Consider the following 9,771-nt stretch of genomic DNA (forward strand, 5'->3'; position numbering starts at 1 on the left):
CACCAAAATTCCAATTTTCATGCTCACTTTTCCCAATTTCCCAGAAGTTTTTTAGGCTATTTAACATATTTCAGTAAAAACTAAATGTACAGTTGAAGTTAATATGATAACATGACATGTCTTAAAAATATAAATAATCTTTCTAACTAATGCTGTGTAAAGAATTGGCACACTTGATTCAGTTAGATCAATTTAAATTGGTGGTGACAATCATTTTATTGTAGTTTGTTTATGGAAACAAATTTATTTCACCATTAGCTTGTGCATGCGCTGCATCTTATGATTTATACTTTTAGGGATTTGTTTTTGATAAGGTAAAGAAGTAGGGAATTATTCTTTTGCAAAATGGTGCGTGTCTTCATTTTAATGTTAAAAATGTTTTGTGTTGTGTTGTAAAATGTTTTCATTTCCTCAAATGTATATTTTTAGGATGTCACATGACTTTCCCAGCACTTACTCCCCAGATCGACTAGTTTAACCCAATCGAACAACGTCCTATCAAGTTGCACGAGCTAACAAAACTTAGGACTTGAGCACAAAGACGAGAGACTTATTTGTGACTTGCAAAAAAAGAATTGGTCCCACTTCTGTTAGGAAGTATACACTTCCTACAGCACGGGGTTGCACAATATGTTTGCAACAGTGTTTTACTTCATTTCATATTTACTCCGTGGGAGTGAAGCAGGTTTGAGTTCAGCAGTTATTTGGCATGTTGCTTGGAAACACATTTGTTGTCCTTTCTCTGAACCAATGGCCACTGCATTTAGTGTCCCTGAGGGCTGAATAGTGATGTAATTATGGGAAATAAGCAGGAATGGGTGGAAACAACATTCCCTCAAAGCAGGGCAATGCTTATTCTCTGTCCTACTTTTTGAACATAGAGTCAGAGTCGGACATAGTATAAAGTTTGTTGGGAAGTTTTATAGACAGCTTCTTATCTTTTTAGTCATACCTTTTGAACTTTGAATCAAGTTTTCTTATATAAGCAGTGGTGTTAGAAAGTGTTGGTTTTGCTTCAGAAGGCCGGGGGAGATACCCAGAGAGACATGTTTGATATTCTTACATGTCTGGGATTCATCTGGGGAAATGTAATGCCACAAGTTGTAGCTCTGATCTCATCATTTCCTAATGAAGCAGCAGGGAGGACAGAACATGAGGAAAGCCAGGAGAAGAGGAGGAGCGTTTACACTCGTTACGTCATTTAATAGTCTCAAGAACAGATTTATTGTCCACTGGAGAATCACTGCTGGGTTGTGTATATATAAGCGAGTGTGTGTTGGGTTAGAAAAGGAAAGCTGACAGAGGAGATTTACTTACGGCATATCTTCAGCTGCTCAAACAACATGTCTCAGGTAAGTTTTAGTGTTTTAAAAATGTTTTTAAACTTTCTACCAACATAGACAGCCAGGAATTTACAGATGTGGGTTGTTGTATTTATTTCTTTTCATGGCCCCTCAGCCGGGTCAGGAAGAAGATGAACAAATGCAGCGTCCTGAGGTGAGAGAGGAAGACCTGACTGAAGCAAAGAGCAAACTTGGTTCAAGTGGGCCACCGAAGAGCAAGACGTTTGAAGTAATGGAGGAGTGCGGTGAGGACACGCACACACACACACACACACACACACACACATAAATAAACATGGAGATATGATTTGACACTAGTTTTACAGATTCAAGGAATTAGTCTTTTGTTTTTTGCATCTGGTTAAGATAAGACCACATTATGGCTGAGTTTGTGTGAGGGGCGTTTCCTCATGAGTTTCCACTCCATATACAGAGAGGGAAGGAGGGCTGTTATGATGGGAGTCTTTTCTCTCCCCAAGTGTGTGTATTTATACAAGAGCACATCCACAATATTACATAATAACTCTTCTCAGTGCCTAATTAGAAGGAACATATTCTTACTGTTGTTGCTTTTCCTTCACAGAGAAAATGGGTAAAACTGCTCCATCTGTGTTCAGTGGGGTGAGGTCAGGAGGGGAGACTGTTTTTAACACACGTTCAGCTCGACCAATCAGGAAGTAGCAGTGGACGTCCTGACCATGATTGGATGGAAAACACCTGTTCTGCTTTAAGGGCATTTGAGATCAGTTGCTGTTTTGGGTGTTCTTCATTGTCCCCAAGCTTGTGTTTTTGCACTCAATGCTGTTTGGTTGTGGTGTGTTTCTGCACTTTTATTATGGTGATAATCAACTTCCTCAAACAGAAGAATTTCAACAAACTGGTAAGCCAGTTCTTTCTTTTTAAGAGAATTTTGTTTATTTAACTTTTATTGCAGTTTGTGTCACACAATCATTTACGCACAGTTCGGGGTGCGGGGCAAAAATGAAGAAATGTAAGAGCGAGAATTTGATCGAAACCTCAGGCCTTTGTCATGGCTGACATTTTAACTTGTCATGGTGGGAAAAGCACAGGTGTTACTAATAACATGAATCATGCATGGGCAGAGTATGCAGAGAATGGGTATCCTGAGCACAGATAGGCAAAAATCAGACATGCAAAAATCTCCGTCTGGCTTCTAGAAGCCAGACGGAGATTTTGTGGCCGTTTTGCATCTTTTTTTGGGCTTTTTTCCCCTTTCTGTAGTTCTTCTTTTGTCTATGTAGTTGTTCTGCATCTCTCATTTGAGTCTCTTGTTGGCTGGTATGTGTTACATTAGCCCCTTTCACGCTGCACAAAAAAAATCTGCCAACAGCTGGCTTTTGAATATAATGGAAAAGGCAACAAATCACCCTTTAAACCTAAGTCAAATTACTCTGCAGTAGTCACAGGCTGCTATCGGCTCTGGCTGTGATCGGCAGTGATGGAAACACATCAGTGAACGCACTAATTTTAGCCCTATAACTGCCAAGATGCAATAACGTGCAACCAGAAAATACCGTCTGTCTCTGCCCAAGCAGCACACACACAGACCCTGGGCCTTTGCCTTCTGCGCTGCAGGCCCGCTCAGTTAACCATCCATGCAACCGAGGCTCCATTCTGTTTGTGTTCCAGTGACAAAGACCCAGCAATCACGATACCTGGATTCTGAAACAACCAGCTAAGTGGAGCTGTGTGCTCCTGCTGTGCTTTTCCTGCTTTGAGATGTCAAAATAGCTTATATGAAAAATACCTATTGCACATAAGAATGGCAAGAAAAGGATTTTTGTGACACTGAAAAAAAAGTTGAAATCTCTTGTAAATTTATTGCAACATACAGTCTCATTGTTCCTGTTTTATTATAAGAACTGCCAGTGATATAGTCAATTATGTAAGAAACAAAAAAGAATAAACATATACAATAATATCAAAGACAACTGCACCAATTTGTGTTTTTGCTTTTTATTCAAAAAATTATTGTCATAAACAACAAAATTAATAAAACTTTATTAGAACAAAACTACTTATGCAGATGAGGCATGGACACTAGAAGTAGCCATGGTGTGGAGGGTAAAGATGGAGAAGTGCAAAGAAACAAAGCACATAAAAAAGATGGAGAATCAACATGAACCATGTAACAGCTGGCTGAGAGCACCGGCCTTGCCAGTTGTGAAAGAAAAAAAAACAACAACCTAGAAATACAGTTTTATTTCATAAACTTGTGATGCTGATCTTGGAGGATCTTGGCGGAGGACTTGGCGTCGTAGAACAGCTCATTGATTTCTTCTACCTGCTCTCTCTCCACGCTCTCTTTTCCCTGAACACGACCTAGCAGGTTAGCTGGGGTCAGCAGCTGTACAGCGTATCTGAGAGGAAACCGGAAATATGAGACACTTGGTATACTCACACATATACAGTATAATGCAGCTTACAATATAAAGGAGAAGGAAAGGAGTTGCTCGTCCTAAATGTATCTTTCTACACTAAATTTCCCTTTGAAAGTTTACTTTAGTAGTAATTTTGACTTTTTTTTGTAAAAGAACCAGTTTTTATGCCTCTGCGTCGGTGATAGCCATGGTTCGAGGCATTATGTTTTGGCACGGATAAGATTTGTGAATGTAGCATTTCCAGGTTAAGATGAGTGAGATATGCTGATATTGTTCAGGTTTTAGGAGTATTCTTTGGAGCAAATTCAGAATTGGAGTCTCAATTGTGGCTTTTACCGCACGTTTGCAACACACAACCTCTTGCCTGTTTATGGTCAGCTCTGTGTGTTTGTCATGGATATGTTGTTCACAAACCAACGAGTCCACAGTTTGCAAGTTCATGGGGTAGAGATACATGACCAAAAATGAAGCCCACATTTTGGTCGGAAGGAGAAACATACCTGTTTTTAAATATTCTGAAAGACTTGGATATCTACAGGTTTTTGGGTATGTGCAAATATGGTAACGCTGACACCATGTGAGTTCTTACCTGAGGGTGGTCTTGGTGCCGATCTCTGCCAGATGTGTAAGAGCTTCCTCGCTGATATTGATCCCCTCTGTCTGAGCGCGGATCTTTATTATCTACAAACCACAGTGTCATTAGTGACACATGCACAAGATGGCACACATCAAACACGCAGCTACTTTGATGCTGCGACTCACCTGCTTCATCTCCTGTGGTGTGTACAGCATGGTGCGAATTATCATGACTCTGTCCAGCAAGTCCAGAGGAATCCCATGTGGAGAGCTGATGTCCTCTGTCCCCCTGGTGAGAAAGAGATGATTGTAAATATCACAAATATTTGTGAGAAAAATGCTCTTTTCTGCTGTATTTTGACTTTTTCTACCTAATTAAACAGTTTCCCCTGTTAGAGGCGAATACAACGATGGGGGCGATGGTACTCTCGAGTGCTCTATGGAGGTATGTGAAGCATTCGATGTCCAGCATGTGCACCTCGTCCACAAATAGCACACCAGGTACGAGCTCAGCTACACCCTGGTCAATGTAGCGGTTCACCACCTTGTTAATCTCAGCACGCAGCTTATCTAAAACAGGAGAAAACAGGGACAGAAACAATAAAAGCCAAGTAGTGGTAAAGGCAGCTGGTGTTGGGAAGTTGTAGTATTTTTCTACCTGTGATTTCTGTCTTTTTGGGCTTCATCAGTTGTCCCATCATGGAGAGAATGTCCTGGCCTCCCTGAGAACAAAAAATGAGCAATTACATTAAACATAAATGGGATAATTACACAATTCTTTTTGTAAGATATAAATGTATAGGAATATTTGTATTTATATACCTGAGGTCTGGCATTTGCAACATCCAGGTCATGCAGTGTGACATCTTGGACTATCTCCTTCTTTTTGTGGACATCACCTTTGGGCAGCGGCACATACTCCTCTGCTTCCAGGTCGAACTCTGTAGCAAAAGTGTCACAGCGACCTTGTCTCTGCAAAGACACAGTGAAACCGAACTGTATTATTAAGAGGACTTTAAAAATGTACCCCAAAATAAATGTCTCACATTGCTCTGGAACACCGTGAAACAAAAGACAGCGCAGAGGGACAGCAGGTGTATGATTGAACCCAATGCCAGCCCATCGCAGAGAGGAGGACATGAGGCCAGGGGATGAAAGCGTTTCAGAGGGCAGGTCATGATGCGGCTGTCAACAGTAACAAATGTGTCGACCAGCCCTCCTCCAGGTCTCTGACTTGAGACGACCAGCGCCCTCGGCCCACCTGCACCGATTAAAGGAACCGTCATCCTGGCCTGTCAACACAGGCCACAAGCCCCACTGCTGGAAAAGAGGCATTGTGGGAGATGGAGAGATAGAGAGAGCTGCAGGAATGAGAGAGGCTCATTCCAGAGTACAGTAGAAACGCAGCAGAGCTTTCATGCAGAGCTGAAAGAGATGAAAGAATGCCACCGTGAAGGACTAAAGAGGACAGACAGGACAGAAAACGCTGAAGTTTGGTCCAACCAAGTGATATATGTTACATGAAAAGCTTTTCATGTGACATATATCACTTGTGAACTAAACGATCAGGTGGATTAAAGTCCAGTATGTACTATGCTCTATTCTGCTTTGATCGGCAGATCAAAATTACTGACAGTTGTGAAGCAGGACAACATTAGAGTAATATAGTGATACCTTGACAGCTCCACTGTTGGCTTCAATGTAGATGACATCTCCCACTTCCACACGCTCTTTCTGAAGACTCTCATAAATACTGGGGTCCAGCTAAAGAAACAGGAGACAAGAGTTTTTAAGTTAGATTGGTCCTCATCTTGTTCATTAGTGTTAGTACAGCATTATACTCAAAATCCAAACATCAGGTCAGAGTTTTTTGCATTAAATCAAAGTTTAGTTATATCATTGAGGGCGACCCTTATTTACAGTGACAAGTCAATTACAGAAAGAAAAAACAAACAAACAGAGAAAGGGCAATACCACCATAAAAGTAATAAAAGCCATTCGAACTCAGAATAGGGAAAGTGTGATGGATAAATTAGGATAAGTAAGATATAAAATGAAACACAGTTAGGTAACAGCTCTCAAGTTTTGTAAATAGGGTCGATGCTTTGATAGATATTTAAAAAAATAATGAAGATGTATATTAAAATACAGTGAAGTAAAACCATTGCACACAGAAATTAGGAGGTTTAAGACCAGATTTCTAAAAAGTACATGTGAATAGTATTTTGTTCCAGTGTGCACTAAAATTAAAAGCTATTTTGTTCTTTCTCTCTAAAGAACACCATAAAATGTTCCAGCAAGTGCAAAAGTTTCAATCAACTCAGTCACTATCACCGTTGCACTGTTTATACATGCAGCGTAGCTTATGGTACTTAACAGTACATCAAAAGGACAAGTGCAATGAAAGATAAAAAAAAAAAAAAAGATTTTGGCTCCCAGTCTGACCTTGAGCTGCTTCGTGCCTTTGCCCGTCTTCAGGCCGATGATGACGTGGCTGATGGTTTTTCCGTAGCCACCCATGGGATTCTCGGTCTCACAGGGGGTCAGCTCTGTCACCTCCCCTTCATACACCTCCTTTGTTTCTTTGATACGCAGTCCTGAATGTGGACGACATTAGACGCACGGCGCAGAGTGAGAACTCAATCGGGCCTTTATATTCCTGTATCAATTAAGCCGACCCTTCTTTCATTCTACTGAACAATGCATTTTATTACAGAGAGGGAACACGTGTGCGCGTGCCAGTGAAATGTCTGGGCATCATCTTGTGTAATGTGATCACACTCCCATTCCTCTTTCATGCTGCCGGTGGCACCGAGTACGAGCAGCACACAGGTGGCTGATCCGCTGCGGTGAGGGTCAGACAGCAAAGCTTAAGGCAGGGACTGTCTGTCACAGCGCTCTTATCGGCAGAGTGATGACAACTACAAAATGAACCCCCCGCCCGCCCGGGGATCCTGTTCTAGGGGAGGAGCAAAGGTGCTGACGACCACTCTCCCTCTGCCTAAGCTCTATTTCCTTCCCCACGACAGGTACCATCAGCAGTCAGGCAAACCCCTTCCCCCTCACCAGCCTTCCTTCCTTCTCAACACCGTTCTCATAAATCCTCTGTCAAGTATTGCCTTTCAGCTCATGAGAACGGTGTGTGTAGGACACCTTGCTCTTCCTGTCCAAGGACTTCTCACGGAGGGAGTGAGTTGAACATAGAAGGTCCTTTAATCTTTTTCAGATTTTAGTCCAAGTGGTATGTAACACTATTTTTACTGAGACCTTTTTTATTAGAATGTCTCAGTAGAAAGTCTAGTGATTACATAACTTTGTCTGTTTCTTAAAATCTGCATTTTCCTTCTGTAAAAATATCCATCTAATTTACCTTTTAAGCAGTATTTAAAACTGCATTTTTGTACACAATTATGACAGTTTTACAACTGCCAACTCACACACCAACCACAGTCACAGTGACTTGTCTTGGTGGTGGAGGACAATATGGCTATGAAGCCAACTCATATTTAAGTGACACTCACCAATGGCCCTCCTGAAATTCTCCATCAGTACTTCTGTTTTTTTAATCTCAGATGAGTAGACCTCGCTGCCAACCATGGGGCAGAAAGGCACCTTGTTTCCCAACTCCTGAGCTACAGCCAAGGCGAGGGCAGTCTGGAGGAACAAGTAGAAAAGAGTCACTATCTGCAGCAGCAACAACAAAAGCCACATTTAATAGGCTTTACTGCTGTGTTGCAAATAAATAAACACTGCACACTTACCTTTCCTGTACCGGGTGGCCCTGCCAGTAAAACTGCTCTTCCTGCCATTTTCTTTGAGCGGATCAGCTCGACAATGATGCCACAAGCCTGATGAATAAGACGAAAAAAATATACTACCATTATATGTTGACATATGATGGTAAAATGTCAACAGGATTGAAAGGACCAGTGTGTATGATTTAGGGTGATCTGTTAGCAGAAATGAATTATTCATAATTATAGTTTTTTTTTTTAAATATTTATTTTGCATTTTTGCCTTTGCCTCTGATAGGACAGGCTAAGCGTGAAAGGCGAAAAGGGAGGGGATGACATGCAGCAAAGACCTGCAGGTTGGAGTCGAACCTGCTGCCTCTGCGGCAAGGACATAGCCCTTGTACATGAGGTGTCTGCTCTACCTGGTGAGCTACTGGGTGCCCCATAATTATTTTTTTATTTGTTTAGAATTGTTGTGTTTTCGTTAGCTTAGAATGAGCCCTTTATATGTGGGAATGGGTCCTCATCCACGGAGTCCGCCATATTGCACCTCTCTACGGTAGCCCAGAGCGGACAACTCAAACACTGACTCTAGAGAGGGTCTTTTGCATTATTTCTAAAACTGAAAGCCATCATAGGCTCTCTGTCACTTGGAAAGGGAATGGTTAGCGTAGGGGTAAACAGTCACTGCTAGATTCCCATAAATCCTAAACCCTGGATGTTTAACCATAATACAAGTACCTTGTTGTGAGCTAGGGCTACAACTAATATTTTGTCACAGTTGATTATTTTTGTCTTTAAAGAAACAAAAAATGGTGAAAAATGTTGATTAATGTTTACCAAGACGTCCGCGAATGTCTTGTTTTATCCGTATCCCAACAATAATACATTTACACTCATAGAGGAGTGAAGAAACCAGGAAATATTCACGACTAGATGTCTATATGTGATTGACAGTTTTTGAAGCTGGTACTTTGTTATTAACTGGTGACAGATTGTGGATATATACATTTTTTAAAAACATATTTTTTTATGTGAATACTGTTTTTCCATTAAACAGAAAAAACATCCATTTACTCTTCAATTAAATTTTTTAATGTGACCACTATTTAGGATGGACTTTCCCTTTAGCTCACCTCTGACCTGAGTATGTCACAACGATACCACAGGGCTAACGGAGCTAGCTTGTAGGAGCACCTGAGCGCCTGCTATGAGCGAAATCGTGTCTGCAATAAAAAATTCTCAGCTCTCAAAATACATCGTAAAAATAATAACAGAATACCCTTACTGCAGCGAAACATGAACATACCTCTCTTGCAGCCTCCTGGCCGACTAGCCCACATGAGGTCTGTTTAGCATTCCCGGCCTCATCTAGCCCGAGTCCTTTGACATGACTGTGAGAGGCGATCCGCTGAGTTTTAGTGGTGCTTTTTACCTCCTCGATCTTCATAGTTAATATTACTTTACAGTAATATGATGTAGAAACAACACGGCGGGTTTACGATGAAGAAATTTCCTCCCGAGCCTTAGATAATTTCTCACCGCCGCAATCGGCGCCCAAACTCAAAACACAGGGAAATCGGTTTCCATGTGGGTTACTAGGGAAAATCAGCGGAAATGATACCCTGAAGTACCGCCTACTTTGACATCTAAGAACAACGATTGGACCCTATCCGCAGATCCAACGTGCCAATTGGCTCAAGTCTCTGTCAATCA

General features: G+C 41.4%; 2 protein-coding genes across 2 annotated transcripts; one reads left to right on the forward strand and one right to left on the reverse strand.

Annotated features, from left to right (window-relative positions):
* The first annotated feature begins 1,192 nt into the window (after positions 1-1,192).
* mustn1a (musculoskeletal, embryonic nuclear protein 1a) lies at positions 1,193-3,300 on the forward strand. Its single transcript, XM_042504055.2, has 3 exons — positions 1,193-1,352; positions 1,459-1,588; positions 1,927-3,300. The coding sequence occupies exons 1-3, from the start codon at positions 1,344-1,346 to the stop codon at positions 2,022-2,024; spliced, it is 237 nt and encodes a 78-aa protein (XP_042359989.1). The 5' UTR covers positions 1,193-1,343; the 3' UTR covers positions 2,025-3,300.
* A 4-nt stretch (positions 3,301-3,304) lies between these two features.
* On the reverse strand, positions 3,305-9,660 carry ruvbl1 (RuvB-like AAA ATPase 1). The gene is made up of 11 exons (XM_042504044.2): positions 9,365-9,660; positions 8,083-8,169; positions 7,843-7,975; positions 6,767-6,918; positions 5,996-6,085; positions 5,144-5,293; positions 4,980-5,043; positions 4,693-4,891; positions 4,508-4,610; positions 4,335-4,426; positions 3,305-3,724 (listed from the first exon to the last, which is right to left on the reverse strand). The coding sequence occupies exons 1-11, from the start codon at positions 9,503-9,505 to the stop codon at positions 3,565-3,567; spliced, it is 1,371 nt and encodes a 456-aa protein (XP_042359978.1). The 5' UTR covers positions 9,506-9,660; the 3' UTR covers positions 3,305-3,564.
* Between the last annotated feature and the right edge of the window lie 111 nt (positions 9,661-9,771).

This window comes from Plectropomus leopardus, chromosome 2, assembly GCF_026936395.1.
Source record: "Plectropomus leopardus strain MGB_pleo_1.0 chromosome 2, ASM2693639v1, whole genome shotgun sequence".
NCBI lineage: Eukaryota > Metazoa > Chordata > Actinopteri > Perciformes > Serranidae > Plectropomus > Plectropomus leopardus.